A 19,953-nucleotide genomic window follows, 5' to 3' on the forward strand; every position below is an offset into this window, starting at 1 on the left:
TCAGAGTCTCCCCTTCAGTTTCGTTATCTCCTCTGACTCTCTCCACAACCTTTGAAAAGGTCTCGCTGTTCTTCCCATGGAGAGAGAGGTGCAAGGCTTGCTCGGCCTCACACAGCCAATCCGTGGCAAAGGCTGGCGGGAATTCAGGCGGCCCCAATCTCAACCCATCCTCTTCCCACCCTGCGTCTTTTTTCGTTTATTTACATGAAAACATGTTCAAAGGTATAATTACGAAAGTGCTCCTGGTTACACAATAATACGTCTTTACTGAAAAACAATAAATTCATGAGAAAAGAGATGCAAAGAACTCAGAGGAAAATGTTAAAGTTAAGAAAATATTTCATACGCCCGCCTTTGGCGCACACCTTTCCCCGGGATGAATGACCCCTGTGCTTCCAGCTCGCTCCCGAGGTCTCATCTAGCTGGACACCTACGAGCCATCCCTCTCCTTGGAAATACACCCCTCTCCCATTCGCTGCCGCTAAGAGGCCCAGACAATTGGAGAGGGATGGATTTTCCATCTGAATTATGCGGCTCCTTTGACACGCCGCCCCTCTCCCTTTGCATGGCCTTGGTTAGGAACTGGGATTTCTTCGTCCCCTCTCCCTGCCCGCCAGGCAGCAGCCCCTAGCCTACTTCGCGGTCCTCCCAGCTCCGGGCACCTCGCGTCCTCCCCTTTAAGGCCCGCCCCGCCCCCATACCACGCCTCCCCAGGCCCCGCCCCCACTCCTCCCCTTTAAGGACCGGCCCCGGACGCAGACGAGGCTGTGACGCGGCCGCCGGCTCCGGGCTGGGTACATTGTCGCGCGGCCGCTTCCCCCCGGCCGGGCCCCCGCCGCCCCGCGGTCCCCAGAGCGCCAGGCCCCCGGGGGGAGGGAGGGAGGGCGGGAGGGAGGGTGCCGGGCCGGTGGGCGCCAGCGGCTCGCGGCGGGACTCACGGAGCCCCGCGACCCGCCGAGCCTGGAGCCGGGCCGGGGCGGGGAAGCCGGCTCCAGCCCGGAGCGAACTTCGCAGCCGGTCGGGGGGCAGCGGGGAGGGGGCCCGGAGCCGGAGGAGGGGGCGGCCGCGGGCAGCCCGGCCCGTGCCCCCGCGCCCCCGGGCACCATGCTGTCCAACTCCCAGGGCCAGAGCCCGCCGGTGCCGTTCCCCGCCCCGGCCCCGCCGCCGCAGCCCCCCGCCCCGGCCCCGCCGCAGCCCCCGGCGCAGCCGCCGCCGCCGCCCCCGCAGCAGTTCCCGCAGTTCCACGTCAAGTCCGGCCTGCAGATCAAGAAGAACGCCATCATCGACGACTACAAGGTCACCAGCCAGGTCCTGGGGCTGGGCATCAACGGGAAAGTTTTGCAGATCTTCAACAAGAGGACCCAGGAGAAATTCGCCCTCAAAGTAGGTCTGGGGCCGGGGGAGGGGAGGCGGGGCCGGCCCCGCGCCCTGGAGCTCCGCGGCGGCGGCTGCCCACCCGGGCCTCGGTCGCGGCGCGGGGCGGAGGGGTGGCCGGGGCGGGGCGGGGCGGCCGGGCAGGGGGTGCCGAGTGCGGGGCGGGCGGCGGGTCCTGGCGCCCTCGCCACCCAGACCGCTTCCGGCCGCCCCCATGCGGGAGCCCTGGGACCCGCTCGGGGGACTCGGGGACTCTGCCATTTTGGCGTTTGAGCGGGATCCAGCCAAGTCGGAACGGTTGACTTCGGGACTTCTGCTAATTTCACTCCATCTCAAGGAAGTGATTCGGGGGGGTGGTGGTTCCCCGTCTTCTCCTCCCTCGTTTTTCTCTCTCTGCGGGCACAAAAGGCCCATTACTCATTGAGCCGGTTGGTCGGTTGGTTTGGAGAAGTCGGAGCGCAGAGGTTTATTTAGCCTCGCTCCTTATTTGGGAGCCGGAATGTGTGATTTCACTTCCCCGAGCCTCGCGAGGGCAGCCGGGCCGCCTTGGGGCGCGCCGGCCGGGAGGTGTGCGGCGGGAGGGTTCGGGGCTCACCCCGGCTGTGGGGGCGGGATCGTTTGGATCCCGGAGCGGGCCCCCTCCCACGCCCGCGCGGGGCGGCTCCGGAGAGAGGCCGGCGGTGTCCGCGGCCCTGCTGATCACTGGGAACCGAGTCAGTAACCCGCGGCCGGGCCCGTGCTGATTCCGCCTCCCGGAGAGGGCCACTTGCTGTCCTGGACACGTGCGATGATGGGCAGTCTGAGGAAACTTTACCCTTGGGCCAGGGAAGCCCATCCTTTTTCTTTCTTTAAGGGGTGCGGTGGTCGGAGAATAATGATTCAAGTGAGAATATTGACTTCAGAAGTTAAACACAATGGGCTGGGAGGTCTCATGAGATGGGTGGGTCCCCAGTGAAGTGTGAGCCGGTCTTGCAGGGTCACCAACAAGGTTTTCCTCTCACAGAGGTTTCAGGTCAAACCAATCTCTAAAGGTGACACCTCAGGTCTGTTTCCCCTGGGGTGTCTCAATGATTGGAGAAGGAGAAAAATACTTCCTGTGTTATATTTTTCTCTTCCCCTTCAGCCCCCACAGCCAGCTGTATTTCAGTTATCAAGTACAAAACTCAGAAATGAGGTATGGGCGGAACTACTGGAATATACAATAAGATGTTTTAAAAAAAACACCAGTGCTTCGGGGTTGTACAGGGCAAGCATGTCCCATTTCTAGATTTTAAGGCCTCTAGAATTATTTTCTTGATGCTCTCATACTCAACACCATCACAGTTCTTTGGTTTCTGCTGTGAGTTCTTGCTGTGGGATCTCGGTGGTTGTTTAGTGTTGACTGTTGGCGAGGGGATAAGTATCTTCAACACTTCAATATTTGTGCCTCAGACTTCTCTTTCCTTGCTCATAACTGAAGGGAAAGGAGCAGGACGAGTTGTTTGGATTGATCGTAGCTCTGACCTTGGCGACTGGAGTTGGGTGAATACATTTTGACCACAGTTAACCTGTATCTTTGAGGAAGTGACAGACGGTCTTTACAGGAGTGTTTTCTGTCCCCTCTGAGGCACCATCTGCTTTCACCTATCAGTAGTTTGGGGACACTGGCTGTTCATTCTCTTGGATAGTTGGAGTATTATGTAAAGGCTTCAGAACAAAAGCTCCCAACTTCTGCTCCATATTCTGTTTAATAGACACACACACACAAAACCATCCTAAAAAATGCTTTTGAGTGGCAATTCAGATTTCTGTTGTAACTAACAGGAAAGAGGTTTAGGTATTTTTCTACTTTGAATAGTTTTGGAAGGAAAAATCCAGCAGCATGTTAAATAACACTCATAGTTTATCTCTTTCTGGTTAGAAGTGGGTGAAGAGTGAAGTCAGTCTGTTTTGACAGGCAGCCTGCTCCCAGATCTTTTAAGTTGACTCAACTGTTAAATTGTGGATTTCCCACACACGTCTTTGTGTTAAAACTTAATAATGGAGGAGGAAAGGAGAGACAAGGCATTTGGAGACTGACAGCAGTGTTAACAGCACTTCCATATCCAAATATTGGCTGAGACATAATTACAGCTGTGAGGGAGATCTGGTTCTAAGAATCCTGTTCCAGAGACACACACCAAAGAGATTTCTAAATCTTGAATTTTGATTAACCTCAGGTGCTGAGTAGTGAAATCGTTTTCAAAACTAGAAGTCTCGTGATTATAAAGCAGGAGAGGAAGATGGAGTGGGGCAGGAGGGATTACCCCTTTGGGAGGTGCCTGAGAAAAAGGGAGGAGACCTCTCTTCTGCACAGCGTGTGGAGGCCAATGCTGGGGGGCTAGGGCAGAGCTGGAGGGCAGCAGCCCCGCCTCTTCTGGGGTTCAGAAGTCTGCTGTGTCGCTGCCCTGAGAGTCGATGGGAACTGGCAGCTGCCCAGATGCTCTTCTCCCTGCCTGTAGTCTGGTGAGCCCGTCTTAGCCCTGTTAAGTGAAATCAGCATTTGAAAAACCGTCCCAGCTCACCCTGCTGCTTCTCTCCGTCCACCTCAGAGAGCTCCCATTTAAATGTTTTCGGTGGGTGCTATGACCTCACCTCACCATCTCTCCTGGCTGCTTTTGCTGACTTTCAGTCACAGTTGTAAGGGACTTGAGAGGTCATTTCGTGTAGCCCCCTGGTTTTGCAGAAGAGAAAACCAAGGCCCAGAGTGAGGGAGTGACTTGCTCAAGGTACCATAGCCATTCACTTGGCAGAGGCAGGATTGGAACCCCGGTTGCCTGACTCCCAGTCTCAGGCTTCTTCTCGCTTACTTCCTAACTGAGCCACAGGCTCAGGGACATGGCTGGCTGCTGCTCCAGGGTGCCTCCAGCCTGAGGAGCTGTTCTCTTACCTCAGGCCCTTCTTTGAGGTCAGCAAAGGGGGCTGGGGTGGGCATTTGCTGCTCCTGAGCTGAGTCCCCAAAGTTGGCAGGGGAGCTTCAACAGTAGCTCCATGCATTTTTTTTTTCAACAGTCCATCCCCCTTTTAAGGGAGTATTTGATAGAAATCTTGTTATCTTTTGTACAAGAACATGGGAATTCTATTATTTCTTTGATAAGGACCCCTAGTCTCAACTCACTTATGTATTAATTAGTTGTATTCCTTGGGAGGGTTCCTCAGCTGCTTGCCGCTTCACTGTGTCGTGGTGACCCTTAGGTGTTAGCTCAACAAATTTAATTAAAGACCGTATCGTTGTCCTCCTCTGCTGTGCCACTCTGATTAGGTGAAGCATGTTATTGCTTTATAAAATATACAGTGTTGTCATAACTTATCTCTGTGTATCTTTCCATTGCATGGATTAGAGAAAACAAGGTTCTGTAGTTTCTTTTCCTTTCTTTTCTCCAGCAGTCCTTTCTCCATAGGTCATGGAAGTGCCACTGTGTTGTGGCTTTCTTTGTTCTCACAAAGGGGAGATGATTGGAACCTCTAATGATTATTCTGGATGCTGTTGGAGGGAAATTCCAGAACTCCCACATCCTCACAGTACAGGCACCATCTCGTCTCCAGCACACCTCATGCTGTGTACCTGTGGAGCGTAAGACAGGTAGTGTAGCTGGTCAGAGGCAGTGTCCCAAACTGGAGTTTGCTGGAGTCACCAGGTGAGGAAAGTTTCCTTGACCAAACCAGCCTCTTTTATATGCAATATGGTTACAGGTAGGTAACAGTTTGCTGAGTATCTGTCATAAGCTTAGTTGCATGGAGGATTCACATGTAAAAAGTGGCCTGTAAAATTTTGAGTCAAGAAACCTGTTTGGAGAGGTGAAATTAACACATGTAGGCCAGGGCTGCACTGTCCAGTTTGGTGGCCACTACCCTCACATGGCTAATTAAATTAAAATTAATTAACATGAAGGGATTAAACTAAATGAAATTTGAAAGATCAGTCTCTAGCCACACTTCAAGTGTTTGGTAAACATGTGGCTAATGGCTATTGAACAGTGCAGAAGAACATTTTCATCCTTGCAGAAAGTTCTCCTACACTTTGCTGGTCTAGGAGCTAAATCGTGTGGCTGGGAGTAGAGGAGCTTTGAAAGATGGCAATCTGTGATGACCCCAGGAGCTAACGGGGGCTCCAGCTGGGGTCAGTGGGACACTGCTGTGCCTCTGAGGAGTGAGCAAGTCTGTGAGAGGTATGGTGACACTGGCCTGGCTAGAACTGAGGGGAGGAACAGGAGGTCAGAGTGGTCAGGGGTTGGCGGCTCAAAATTGAATCTAACCCATCTTGTGTCAAAGCAGGTTTTAAAGTGTTTGAGGGACATGAAGGTGTCAAAAAAGGTTAGGAATCATTGAAGTTGGGCTTGCAGAATTAAGAAGGAAGGGTTGGGTTTCTGGTTTCAGAGACCCCGTCCCTCCTGACCCCGGCCCTGACCCCGGGCTCCTGCAGCACGGCTCTTGGCATCCATTGAGGCAGGATCAAAGCTGGGTCTGCTCGTTGTCCTTTTTTACTTGTGAATTCTTGGCTTTGACTGAGCTTGGAGATAATCTCCAGCTAAGATATGGGATCAGTGGCTGACAGGAGGGGAGAGAAAAGCAGTCCCTGGGCCTCAGGGCCAAATATTGGTGGGTGTTTAAGAAACAAAAGAACTCCTTTGTGGGAGGAAGAAGGTATTGGGACCTGGTTTAAGAAGATGTTTCCACTACTTGGGACCTGAGAGGTTGAGCCATCCACAGTTGATGGTTTTTCTTATGAAGCAGGTACGGGGGATTGGGAGAAGGGCCTGGAAGAGCCCAGCCTCAGAACTACTGGAGGCAAACTTAATTCTGGGGCTAGGGGAGGGCCCAAAGCTCCTGTTACCCGGAGCCCAGGAGTGTGCTGAGTGGGTGCCAGGAAGAATGTCAGCCAAGATGGGGAGGAGCAGGGCACAGTCTGCGTCTGAGCCATTGCACAATTCCCAAGCAGCCTTGCCATGCTCTGAGCCAGGGTTCTTCCTGGTGGCGTGATGTCTGTGGTGCAGGATTCACTAAATTCTGCTTACCTTTCCTCTACTTCAGGCCCTGCCAAGGGTCATGTGAAGTCTCTTTTTGCTTCTTTTCCCTTCACTGTACCTTTCCAGATGGTTCTGTGTCCTGGAGGGAGGTGGATGGGCAGAGAGGAGTTGTTCTTTCCAGGGACTGGAGCTTTTCTTGGTAATGGTTTGAGGCCCAGTGATGAAGCGACCCACACTTCATAGTGACTTAGATCCCACATTCCCTGGTCATCATTCAAGACTCCTTCCACATCACTGAGGAAGAAGCTGGGCCAGTGCAGAAAGGTGTAGTGGCATGTCCAAGGTCTTACGTGTTGTCGACATCCGAGTCACACCTTGACACTTGGTTCCTTGGGACCTGCTCTTGGTTTGGGCTCCTTTGTTTTTGGTTGCTAGAAGACTGTAGACCTGGTGGAGCAAAACTGAGCTCCACTAACCCATCTGCTAGGGTCTTTCCATATAGATCACCTAGTAAATGAGGGCATTGGTGAACAGAAGGGGCTGTGCCACTGGACAGCATAATAATGTACGCCTGTCTCATTTCAAGTCATGGGCCATTTGAAGTCCACTGTGATTGCTGGTGCAATCTCTGCCCAAATCAGATTGCTGTACCTTTTCTAGTTTTTAGAAAAACACTGTTATTTTGTATTTTAAGATATATATATTATCTATATATAGATATAGATGTAGATATGTAGAGATGAGCTTCTTACCATGGGTTATGTGCTAGATAAGAAAGCAAAACTAAGTACATACATAAATAGAAAGGTTCTAGTCTTTGTATGCTGCTAACAAGTTACGTGAACTTGAATAGGTCAACTAAACTTTCCAGGCCTCAGTGCACAGAAAGTCGGCTTGTGCAGCTCCTTGAGCACTGGCAGGGTGAGGCAGTAGAAGGCGGTGCTGCAGGCCTGAGATGGAGGGCAGGCAGGTTAGCTTGCTGATTGCTCTGGGTCTGACCGTGAGCAGTATCTGGGTCAGCATAGATGACTTTTCATAGGCTTGATTTCGGGCTCCAGGGCAGCCTGTGTCCAGTTAATGGACAATCATCACTGACCAGCTGCTCCTTCTCTTTTATGAAGACTTAGAAGGTGTTCTAGCTGGTGACTCGGCAGAGAGGATAGACTACGTAGTTTAGCAGGGTGTGTATCTTCTCTTTCCTTAAAATTGGCAGAATCTTAGTGTAATGAAAGTAGAGATGAGGAACTCTGTTCCCTACTTGAGATTCCTTTCCCATTTCAAGTCATGGGGCATTTGAAGTCCACTCTGATTGCTGGTGTAGGTGGTGCCCTGTGCACGGGCATCTGGTTGAGGAGGTAAGGGAGGTCTGAAGTCTAGCCGCTGTCCCCTTGCTCGGCTTTGTCTTTGTGTGTGGCTAGGTTCTTTCAAAAGAATGCCTTCTTCTAATTCACCAAAGGTATAGTTATGGATTAGGGGTTGTTCTGAGGTCAGAGATGGGACTGATTCCCAGAGCTGGTGAGGAACTTAGGACTTACATTCAGTTGACCCTCAGCCCCTCAGACAGGGCTAAGAAGAGATATTAGGAGTCTGAGGAAGCAGGAGGAAAAGGGGGTGTCTGGTGATGTCTGTTCTCTTTCTTCCTCTTCCTGCCCATGCAAAGCTAGAGCAGTGGTTTCAGCTCTGGAGGTTTGGACTGTGGGGTCCTATGTGCTGGGCCATCAGGTTTGGTGGGAGGAGGAAGAGAGCCACAGGAGAAGGAGACATAAAGTTGGGCTGGGCCTCTGGCATTGAAGGGTTCTTGGGGTCTTTATTCCCTGATCAGTAAACATCTCTTTGTGCCAGAATGAGCTGCTGGGAGAATGAGCTGGGACAGGGCCCCAAGGTCAGCCCATATTTGTATCTGGTGTTCTCCTCCAAGACCAGCCAAGCTGTGTGCTCATTCTGCTGGGAACCTGAGCTCTCCAGAAGGGTCATATGAAAGGGCATCTTATTCTTGAGGGATGTTTCCAGGCATCTCTATGGCCAGTGTCCATACAGCACTCATCTGAGAGGTGAAGAGTGGTGGCCAGAGGTGGAAGCTAGGGGTTGCCCGGTAGAAGCCTCATCTGTCTCAGAGCAGAGGAGGGAGCTAAGGGAGCTGTACTGCTGGTGCCTTCATCTCCATGAAGATTCTTGTGAACCAGAAGCAAAGGTGAAATCTCTCCGAGGGGAAGGGATGAACAGGAGATCTACTGACTGTCCCCCTGCCTACTCTTCCACCTTCATCCTCCTGTGGGGGCTTCTTACCCTCCTGCTTGTCTACAGGGAGATGATCGAGTTGATTATTTGCTGCCATTTTAATGATCCATATTGTTAATGAGGCTCCCAGCACACACCAGACCTTAGCAGCCTGGCCTCCTGCCCAGAGCCCAGAACTGTTACTCAGCCCCTCTGCCCAACAGCTAAAAATAAACCTGCCACTGCTGCAGTCTCCCCTCACAGCCAGGCCCTGTTAGCTGTCTCAGTCCTTCCTGCCACACTGCTGACCTGTTTCTCTCCCTTTTCGCTGATGTTCTCTCTGCTTTCCCCTTTCTCTTCCAGTCTGAGCGATTTGGGGCTAACACTCTTCTGAGTGCCAGGAGATGCGCTATGGTTTTGTGTTTCCAGGTGTCCAGATTTGTGTGTGTGAAAGCTCTGTGAAGCTGTCCTGCTATTCCCCAGGAGGGAATGTGCTAGACAAAAAGGAGGTTGACCCAGCTCATCAGAGTGGATCAGACCTTCTGCTGTGCTCGCCTCCAGCCCTGGGTTCCTCCAGGCTTTACCTCCAAGCAGGCCTCTGCCAGAGTTACATAGGGATGCGTAGGACAGCCCCACATGGGCATGGTCTGCCCCAGGACTTCACCCCAGCTGCCCTGTCACTGAGCATGCTACCTACTGTGCACTCCTGCCCTGTTGCTACCTTATGTTCTCCACCTCCACAATCTAAGGCTTTGGGCTACCACATTCAAAAGCGTGACCTCATCTTGTCAGCTTCCAAGAATAACTAGGCCCTGGCTCTCAGGACCTCCTTCCTGAGTCAGGCCATGGCACCTTTGGCCCTCCCAGCTCAGCCACGTGTAGAATGTCACACTGTGCATGGGTTTCTTCTACCTCTTGGCTGCAATATTGATGTGTGTCCATGGAGGTGTGGCCTCTTCCTCTACTCCCCAGGGATCCTGGAGATTTGGGGAGCAAGATGAGGAAAGGGGCTCAGGTAGCGAGCATATCTGCTTAGCTGACAGAGAGTGGGCAGAGTCTGACATTGGCATTCTGTTCTTCAGTTTGACGTTAGTATTCTTTCTGATTTTTCTAATCCCTGGACAGGTGGTGATACTAATCGTGGCCTAGGAGGGCTCTTTGTCTGCTTTCTGGGTTTAGGGTTTATTTGGGGGAAGGAGTGCATGGTGGAGAGTGATGGCAACCGAGAGGTAGGACTTGAGGAGCCCTCTGCCTTCAGCTAGAGTTACATACTCTGACCAATCTCCATGGCCTCCTTGTCCCATCTCTCCCCGCTGGGGCCTCTTTCCTCTGCAAGGGAAGATGTATCTGCCAGGGCCCATTGGCCTGTGCAGGGGAAGAGTTAGGTATAGTTGCTAAGAGTTTATTTTTAACTCTGACAGAAGAAACCCCTGTCCTCAGAATAGCCATACCCTCTGTCTTTCCCTGTCCTGACTGCCTTCCTTGGCTTCTGTGATTCTTAGAAGAAGGTTAGTAGGATTCTAACAGCCAGGCTTCACATGAGCTGGAGAAGGGCAGCCTCTCTAACTGGGGAATCTGCAGATTGCTTGTCATACTTGGCTTCTGCAGAACTCAAAGGGTCCTGTGGGGAGAGCCCTGAACACTAAAGGCCTGGAGCTTGGAGAATCCTCGGAATGCAGGTGGCCTGAGGAGGAGGCTGCATGAGCTCTGCAGCTCGGAGCAGTCTGGCTGCTCTGCTGAGCCTGAGAGCCCGACAAGGGGCCATCCCATGCCTTCTCCCTCCTTACAGACACCCAGATCTCTGGCAAATGGAGGCCACAGGGAGAAAATGAGCATGTGTAGTAACTTGCCTTGGAAATGCTTGCTCTTGCAGACACGCTGAAGGCTGTCATTCCCTCTGAGTGCCAGGCTCGTAAGCACCATGTCCTTTCCAGCAGAGCCCACTTGGGACTCTCAGTGACTTCATACCCTTTGTGTTCCCTTCCCCTGATGTGCTCTAGTGACCTGTGCTCACAGAGGGGAGGAGGAAGGGCGGCAGTCCCCCCTCTCCTGGGTCTCAGACTGTCCTGACTTCATGCATTTGATTTGGCTACCTGGGCTCAGATTCTTTAAAAGAAAATAAATTTGGGTTTGAGGTGTAACCAGAGCGGGAAGGAGTAGAAGTAGTGGGGGTGGGATGGGCGGTTGAAACGTGGCTAACTCTGAGAACCCTCAGCTGTGGAATGTAGGTCCTGCCCCCTTGATTCTTTGGCGTTCAGTGGGGATTAGTTTGCCTAGAGCCCAGCTCTGATCATGTAGCTTCCCAGCTTAAGCCCTTCAGTGGGTCTCTGTCTGCAGAATACATGAGATATCCAAATCCTTCCCGGATCTGGCCCCAATCTGTTTTTTTTAATGTATACTTTTTTTCTCCCCAGCTTAAGTGGCTTATATATGTTGTTTCTTTAACAGAACCTGCTTTCCACCCTCACACTCAGCCTCTGTCCATCTGCATCTGCATCCTGTCCTGTCTAGATCTACCTATTCCACCCTGCAGTGATGCTGCTTTCACAGAGCACACCAAAAGTGGGTCTTCCCATCCTTCCCCAGCAAACTTGCCGATACACTTTTACCCTTTATCTCACTGTTTAAGTGCATTTCTTTTTTTTTTTTTTAAGATGGAGTCTCATTCTGTTGCCCAGGCTGGAATGCAGTGGCGCGATCTTGGCTCACTGCAACCTCTGCCTCCCGGGTTCAAGCAGTTCTCCTGCCTCAGTCTCCTGAGTAGCTGGGACTACAGGCACCCATCACCACGGCCAGCTAATTTTTTTATCTTTACTTTTATTTTTAGTAGAAACGGGGTTTCACCATGTTAGCTAGGACAGTCTCGATCTCCTGACCTTGTGATCCGCCCACCTTGGCCTCCCAAAGTGCTGAGATTACAGGCGTGAGCCACTGCACCCAGCCTAAGTGCATTTCTTTATGTACAAGGCATCTCTGTGTGTGTGTGTGTGTGTGTGTGTGAATGTGTGTCTGTTTTAAACAGGAATGCAGTTTATTAATGGAAAATATTTAAGGACTCCTGTGCACAGACAGTGACTACGGCAAACCCCTTCCTGCAGGTGCTGTCAGAGGGGTTGGGGGTGACATCCTCAATCCGTTCAATCTTCATACCCGAGTGGACAAAGGCTCTGAGGGCTGCCTGGGCCCCAGGTCCAGGGATCTTGGTTCTACTTCCTCCTGTGGCTCAGAGTTCGAGGTGTAGGGCAGCGATGCCCAGCTCTGGGCCACATCCTGGGCAGCCAACATAGTGGCACGTGGTGAAGATTCATCTCAGTCTGCCTTCACCTTCGTCTCACCAGTCACACGGCAGGTGATTTCTTTGCCATAAAGGTCAGTGACGTGGTTGGTGGCAGAAAGGTCAGCGACAAAGTGTCGTTGAAGGATGCAAAAACACGGCAGACACCAACTACATTCTCTCCTTCAGTCACCTGAGATCTGAGGCTGATGGCCTGTTCTTCCTTCTTTTCTTTCACTTTTCAACATGCCATTTCTGCACATTGTCTCCAGATTCCACACAGGAATGCGAGGCATCTCTTTAGATAGTGGATTGGATTGTAAATTCCTTGAAAACCCACATCTTCATTATTTTTGCATCCTCTTGTTTCCATGTAGTGACTGTATACCCTCATTAAAAAATTCAGGCCATCAAGCCTGTAATCCCAGCACTTTGGGAGGCCGAGGCGGGTGGATCACGAGGTCAAGAGATCGAGACCATCCTGGTCAACATGGTGAAACCCCGTCTCTACTAATACAAAAAAAATATATATTAGCTGGGCATGGTGGCATGTGCCTGTATCCCAGCTACTCAGGAGACTGAGGCAGGAGAATTGCCTGAACCCAGGAGGCGGAGGTTGCAGTGAGCCGAGATCGTGCCATTGCACTCCAGCCTGGGTAACAAGAGCAAAACTCCGTCTCAAAAAAAAAAAAAATTCAGGCCAGGTGTGGTGGCTCATGCCTGCAATCTCAGTGCTTTGGGAGGCCAAGGTGGGAAGATCTTTTGAACTCAGGAGTTTGAGATCAGCCTGGGCAACATAACAAGACCCAATCTCTACAAAAAATTAAAAAATCAGCCAGCTGTGTTGGCACATACCCATAGCCTCAGCTACTCAGGAGGCTGAGGTGGAAGGATCATTTGAGCCCAGAAAGTCAAGGTTACAGTGAGCTATGATCATGTCACTGTACTCCAACCTGGGTGACAGAGCAAGACCCTGTCTATGAAAAAAGAATCCTAGAGTATTTTGGCACTGTGCGTTATACTTAGCTGCTGAATAAAGGTGTGATAACTGAGTAATTGTGGATGCCACTGACATAAATGTAATGTACTAGTGGTAATCCTCAGAGTTAGGGGCTGTGGCAGCCCCAAGGGTGGGATAGTACTGGGCTGTGCACTCTGAGACTGAGCTGGGGTAGAGTGATGATCTCTCTTAGTGTCTGTCCCTGTTCTTCCTGCTGCTGAAAAGCTGCTCTTAGACAGTCTTCTGAGCATTTCTTCCTTCTACACACTTGGATCTGCTGACTCAAGCAGGCACCTTCTATTTCTGCTAACAGGGTCTCCTTCTTATAAGGACTCTGACCACAGTTTCCCATTGATGTCTCTCCTCCTTCTCCCTCTTCCAGGGCCCCTCCTATTCCCGTTCAGTCATGGAGATGACTCTTTTGCCCTTTGGAGAACTTTAACTGAGGGAGGGACAGGTGTGGAGCTTGCCAGCTTTCGTACAGCTCTTGGCATTTTTTTAGTTAGCTACAGACATGGCACAGACACGCAGATGCAGTCTGTGGTTTTCTACCTGCTGGTCACGCTCCTGTGTGTTGCAAGAGGGACCAGTGTTGAACACTGTATCAGTCCATTTTGTGTTGCTATAAAGGAGTATCTGAGACTGGGTAATTTATGGAGAAAAGAGGTTTATTGCTGACAGTTCTGCAGGCTGTACAAGAATCATGGCACCAACATCTGCTTCTGGTCAGGACCTCAGGAAGCTCTTGCTCATGGGGGAAGATGAAGGCGGAGCAGGCATATCACAGGTAGAGAAGAGGAAGCATGGGGGTGGGGGAGGCCCTTGATTCTTTTTAACAACCAGATCTTGCATGAGCTTGGAGTGATAACTCATTACCACAAGGAGGGCACCAAGCCAGGGATCTGCCCCCATGTTGGAAACATCTCCCACCAGGCCCCACCTCCAACATTGGGGATCATACTTCAACATGAGATTTAAAGGTATCAAATATCCAAACTGTATCAAGTACCCAGTTGCTGGGACTGAGGTAGGAGATTTGAACCTCATGGGGCTGCTTAACTCCATGCCCCAACAGATTTGCACAGGGAAAAGAACCTGACACTAGACTGGAATCTGAGAGACCTGGCTGGTAACTCTACTTTTGTGGCCCCAAGTAAGTCCTAGGACCTGCCTGGGCCTCACTCAGTTTCCTCGTTGTAAATCAATAGGACCAGACTTGACCTTGAAGCAAGGTCTGCACTGAAGGCCTTTCTTCATCACTTTTATCGCGTCTGCACTGCTGGGAAAATAGCCTGATGCTAGTAAACAAGTGGTCAGCCTGGGTCCCAGGGAGCCTCCGGGACTGAGAGCCACCATCTCTGTCCTCAGTTTCTGCAGGACGGTGTTACTTCACCTTTCTCCTGGCCACAGTGTTTTTATTCACTCAGCCAATGTTTATAAACGTTTATTCTTCTCTATGCCTGCCTCCTGTCTTCCCTGCTGACTGGCCATCAGGAGGCCCAGATGGCAGGATTAGCTTGGAATGGCAGAACAGTCAAGGGTCATCCTCTTGGGTTAGACCCCTTTAATACCTCTGCTATATGAGATGAGAAGAATTTAGAACAATGATTCCTTCTAGCAGCTTAGGCTAGACCCCTGCTTTCAAAGCAGGATTTGCCCGTGGGTGCCTTCTATACCCTTGAGATCCAAAACAACTTACTACTCAAGAAAATTAATCAGCAGTGCTGAGAGTTACCTGTACAGCTTCCCTAAGGATAGATCAAAATAGCAGATTGACTTTGATACAATATGACAATTTTCTATCCTTCAGATCACTGTCCGAAACTTAACAACTCTGTGAAAGTTTCCCAGATTAATAACAAGTCTTTATTGAGCAGATACTATGTATCAGCGTTGTTTTACTTACATTCTTGTTAATCCTTAAAATAGTCCTTTCGCTGCAAAGTGAAAGTCCTCATTTTACAGAAGAAACATGTTCAAACATGTACAGAATAATTCATTCATTAGCAATTATTTATTGAACACCTACTAAGTGCTAAGCATTATCTTGGGCTCTGGGTATACATTAGTATTTAAAACAGACAGTAAAGGTACTTGGTGGGTGGGAAGGGGGACCAGGTAGAGGAACAGCAATTGCAAAGGCCTGAGGCTTATTAATGAGTGTGTCTAACTCTAAAACCTAGGCTCTCTCTGGCTCACAGTATTGCCTCTCTAATGGTCCTTTGTGACTCCATTGTAATGGGGTACTTAGATGACCTAGCAATTTAAGTTTATCATCCAATATTTATGGAATACTTATTTTGTGCAAATCACTACAATGATAAGAATAAGTTTTAGACCCTGCCTTTGGAAACTTAGAGTTTAGAGAAACGAACATCTGTGTGTATAAAATGAATGAAAGGAGGCTTCCTCTCAGAATCCAGATTGTACCACTTCTTGCACTTTCTCATTTGACCCTTGTAGGCCAGGTGGTGTGGTTCCTGGTTTTATATGTGAAGGAAGAGCTTCAGGGAGTGGGTAGGGGGTAAGTGTCTGGACACCAGGGTGGCCAGTAAAGGACGAAGAGACACATGATTGGCTCTTCAAGGTGGGAGGGAGAAGAGGGTGGGCTCGCTGCCTGCACGGGCAGAGTATACTCATGGACACACACTTATGACACACCCAGGGGAGGGTGCAGATGAAAATATGACCAGTGGGATGGTTTCTAAGGAGAAGTGTGAGGGACTCCACTGGGGCTCCCATATTTTGTCTGGCTGAGGAGGGAGAGATGCTGCCTTTCTGAGAATCTGGGTAATAGGCAGTGCTTGAGATTGGTGTGAACCGACAGTCACATAGAGCCAGGGAGAAGTCACAAAGGTGGCATGAAAAAGGAATGGCTGGGCTGAAGCTGTGGCAGAGCCCCTTTTATCCTCCTTTGGGCCCTCATACGGCTTCTCTTTTGCTCTGAAGATCTCTTCATTTTTGAGTTTAGCTTTCTAGGTGAAGGAGTGGGAGACTGCGTGCAGGGAGATGGAGAGGCTGAGTTTGTGTCTTGCAGCTCACGAGCTGAAAGAACAGAGGTCAGGGCTTGGGATGGAGCTGATGGTTAGTGCAGATGGGAAAGTGAAGCAATGAGTCGAGTCTGTTTGTTCCTGAGCACGTGCTGTGACAAAGGAAGTTGCAACATGTCTTTCTTTCTCTCTTTTTCTTTTTCTTTTTCTCTTTTTCTTTCTCTCTCTCTATATATATTTATAAAGAAGGAAGGAGGTAAAACTGTCTTCTTGGAAACATCAGAAAAAGTATCTGGTCTGTAACGGGTGGTTTTTGCCCCTCCCCCCAATGCTTTTCCTGTGTAGTTTTTCTTTGTCCTTCGTTTCCCACCCACACCGTCCACTCTCCTTTCCTCTGAGAGATTGTGTCTTTGTAGCAGGCCGGCTATGTCTCCAAAGGGAAGTAGTCAGTGCTTAGACTGAGGGAACCTTGAGAAAGCAGCATTGTCCTCCAGGTGAGAGAGCTGTTGCACCAACTCATACATGGAAGGTTGCTGGTCTCCTCCCTGGACACTGAGAGCTGTTTAAATGTGACAGGTGGTTCCTGATTCCCACCTGACATTTTTTGCTGTTGCACAGGTCTGTGTTGTTGTGTCTCAGAAGGCTGAGGCAATACGTACATCTCAACTCAGTTATCACTTTGTTGGTAGATTCAGTGTGTGTGTGTGTCAAGGCAGATGCTGGGAGAAATGGCCCAGAATGTTTATGGGGGGTAGAAATCAAGGCTAGAAGACGCCACATGTTAATCCGGAGTACTTGGTCAGGTTTGATTTTGGCCTGTGTGCTATAGCTGGGCAGGAAGCCAGTTGTGTTTGGAAATGTACAAGATGATCTATTTTCCTGATGAAACCTTTTGAGGTCTGGAATAAACTTAGCTTGCTTTCTCTCTTTCTCTCTTTGGAGATTCAATTTCTGTCCCTTGGAACTCCATACCCCAGTAGAGCCAAAAGTTCCAGTACAAACCAGTTTTGAGACTCCAGCATTAGTCAACTAAGGGATGTTCCAGGTCATCCCTGAGATCGAAGACTGCTTGCTCTGGGGAAGCTGGGAAATGGCACCAGGTGTCAGGCCCTGCTGCCTAGGATGGGGTGACAGCTGCTGGTGTTAATTACTTTTCTGAGCAGAGCAGGGTGAAGTCCTTGGGGGTGAGAGTTTTTGTTCAGGCACCGAGTTCCCTGTACCTGTTGCCTCTGGTACAGCTGCTGCAGAGCCCCTCCTTTCCTGCTGTCATCTTTGAATTAAATCTCTCTGTGATCAGGTGGATCTCTTCAGACTGGAGACAGGCTCAGAGGAGTGGTGGAGGGAGTAGGGCCAGAATTTACTTGTTTGCCTGGATCCCACTGAGAATAGAGAAGCTCTCTTTTACAGAAAGTTGCACTGACCTGTGGTAGCCACTGGCCATATGTGGCTATTAAAATTAAGATTAAGTATTAATAAAATTTTAAATTCAGCTCGTCAGTAGTGCTAGCCACATTTCAAGCACTCAGTAATTAGCTAGTGGCCACGGTTTTATGCAGCACAGATAGAGAACATTTTATCATCACAGAATATTCTCTTAGACAAGGCAAGATTTGAGATAATTTTTCTAATCATGGTAAAGACCTATCTGTGCTGGAAAGGGGTTTGAGGAAGGACACAGGGAGAGCTTTTGAACCCAGGTGAGAGGGCAAGTAGAAGGTATTCATTTAGAAAAGGATCTTAAAGTATTTAGTTTGTAAGGCCAGGCGCAGTGGCTCATGCCTATAATCCCAGCACTTTGTGAGGCTGAGGCGGGCTAATGACTTGAGCCCAGGAGTTGGAGACCAGCCTGGGCAACATGAGGAAACCTTGTCTCTACAAAAAAATACAAAAATTAGATGGGCATGGTCGCATGCGCACATGGTTTGAGCTACTCAGGAGGCTGAGGTTGGGAGGATCACTTGAGCCTGGAAGGTCAAGGTTGCAGAGATCTGCTATTGTACCACTGTTCTCCAGCCTGGGTGACAGAATGTGACCCTGACTCAAGAAAAAAAAAAAGAGGAGTTCATCTGAGTTCATCTTGTTGAGGACTACATCCTAACAGATGGTCACCTGGCCCAGTGGCTCCCAAACCAGGATGACTGTTAGACTCACCTGTGGGTAGCGTTTCAAGGTACAGATTCCTGGGTCCAACTCTTTGTATCTAATTGAGTCCAAGAGGAGGGAATCTGGAATGTGCATTTTTAATGTGCTCCTCAAGTGTTGATTATCTGGGTTTGGCAACCACCAATCTATCACATCTGTGCTTCAATTCTTCCAATGGTAAGGAACTTCTCCCTTTTCAAGAAAACCTTACCATTAAAGAAAAATGTGCTGTTGTTAAAGCTCTATGTTTTTCGAATCTTGAGATTTTGTTCCTTGAGTTCGTGAAATCCTTTGCTGCTCATTGCTTCTTCAGAGCCTCGCAGAACACATCACCTTCATGTCTGCACTCAGTCTACAGCAGGTAGTTGAGGACAGCTGTGGTGTGGTCCCCGCCACTCCAAGTCATGGCACATGTATGTCAGAGTGCCTGATCTGCCAAGGGCTCTAGGGAGATGCAGAGATGCAACATCATTCCAGGATCCTTCCAATTGTCAGGCCTTGCTGAGAGCCAGAGGAAAGGTCTGAACCTTAGTGGAGCCCTACAGAGACAGCCCGAGGGCCATCCAGCTGGTGTGGGCCATGTGTACCTCTGCCTCTTTGCATCCTGCTTCATAGGGAAGTGTCCCTGTTTCTTTGCATGTTAACACTTGTTAACACTGACCTGGTTTTCTTCAGAGGCATTGAGAGATTCAGCCATCCATTCCCGGTGATGGCAAATGTCATTTCTATTTAGAGACCTTCAGTAGCCTCCCTTCACCTCCAGTGTACAATTCAAACTCCTAAACGTGTCATTCAAGCAAGCTGGTTTGTCCTGCCTTCCACCTTCTCCCTTCCAGGAGAGCACTCCTTACTGTTCTGCCGTGCATTCGTCTGCTTCCACATCTTCTCTTGGATCTTTGCTCTTCTTACGTTTTTTTCTGATAGAACTGCATTTATCCTTTGAGGCTTATATAGATTTTACCCCCTTACTCCCTTGCCCAATTCCAGGCAGAACTGCCTCCCTCCTCTGCCCTAGTGACAGTTCATTCTGCCTGCATGACTGCTATGCACTTGAATTACAGCGCCTTGCCAGGCCCTCCCCTGCTAGACTGAGCTCCTTGAGGACAAGAACTATGTCTTACTTGCTTGATATCCCCAAGTGCAAGCAAGCACCATACCTGGCACTTCGAGGAGGTGCAGCCATATGCACAGGAATAGATCAGTTTCTTGCCTGTGTGTCTTTGTTGGGTTTTGATGAATGCCAGTGCTGGAGCCTCCTTTTCCAGCACTGGCATCCTTACCCTCAGTGGCCCAGAGGTCATCAGCTCCAATGAGAAGAGTGCTACTTAGCAGCTGATAATTAACAGGCAGGATGTGAGGTTTGGCTGCCTCAGAGGCAAAAACTGGTATTTAAACAATAGAGTTTTTAAAAATCAAGCATTAAACTGTCAGCTTCAGAAGCAGCTATTTCCAAACATAATCCCACCCAGTTAGAGAAGATAAGTGGAATAATGAGTGGAACAAAAGACTTCTTTCTGGCCTTGAGAAGAGTCCAGGTGGAAGAGGCCTGGGTGGGGTATTGGCAGGAGCTTGGAAAAGGGGCCTTTATGTTTCTTCTCTCTGGGGTGGGGCTGGGGCTGCTTGAAGAGCAGGTGGGAGGGGCTTCCCTAGAAAGGGCTGTCTGTGTTCTCTTCCATGCCCAGTTTCTATAGATTGAACTAATTTTGCCAAATGAGCAAGAAGAAAAATTGGGAAACAGGGTGGGAATCAGCTCCGGCATTTCTCCTAAGGTGAGGCAGCACACACTTGTATTTAGTGATAGAGACTTTTCTGTAATGCCTGGCAGTATCTCATTGTATTTTCTTCTGATGCTTCTGGGGGCAGGAGGGGTGAGCTGACACCAGAGCCTCCTCCCTTGTAGGTCACAACCAGAGCATGAGGAATTCCCCAGCCCCTTGAGGTACCCAGACACTAACCACAATCTCCATCTCT

The 19,953-nt window shown here is 49.9% G+C and overlaps 1 protein-coding gene and 1 pseudogene across 1 annotated transcript in view; one reads left to right on the forward strand and one right to left on the reverse strand.

Annotated features, from left to right (window-relative positions):
• The first annotated feature begins 767 nt into the window (after positions 1–767).
• The window catches only part of MAPKAPK2 (MAPK activated protein kinase 2), a 48,577-nt gene continuing 29,391 nt past the window's right edge, over positions 768–19,953 (forward strand). Inside the window, exon 1 of the mRNA XM_021677212.2 lies at positions 768–1,383. Coding sequence (XP_021532887.2) covers positions 1,105–1,383 — 279 coding nt within the window. The 5' untranslated portion in view covers positions 768–1,104. The remainder of the gene's footprint in view (positions 1,384–19,953) is intronic.
• LOC110569536 (small ribosomal subunit protein uS11-like) lies at positions 7,214–12,103 on the reverse strand (annotated as a pseudogene).

Source organism: Aotus nancymaae, unplaced genomic scaffold (assembly GCF_030222135.1).
Source record: "Aotus nancymaae isolate 86718 unplaced genomic scaffold, 86718_ANA_hifiasm-v0.15.2.pri h1tg000039l, whole genome shotgun sequence".
Classification (NCBI taxonomy): Eukaryota; Metazoa; Chordata; class Mammalia; order Primates; family Aotidae; genus Aotus; species Aotus nancymaae.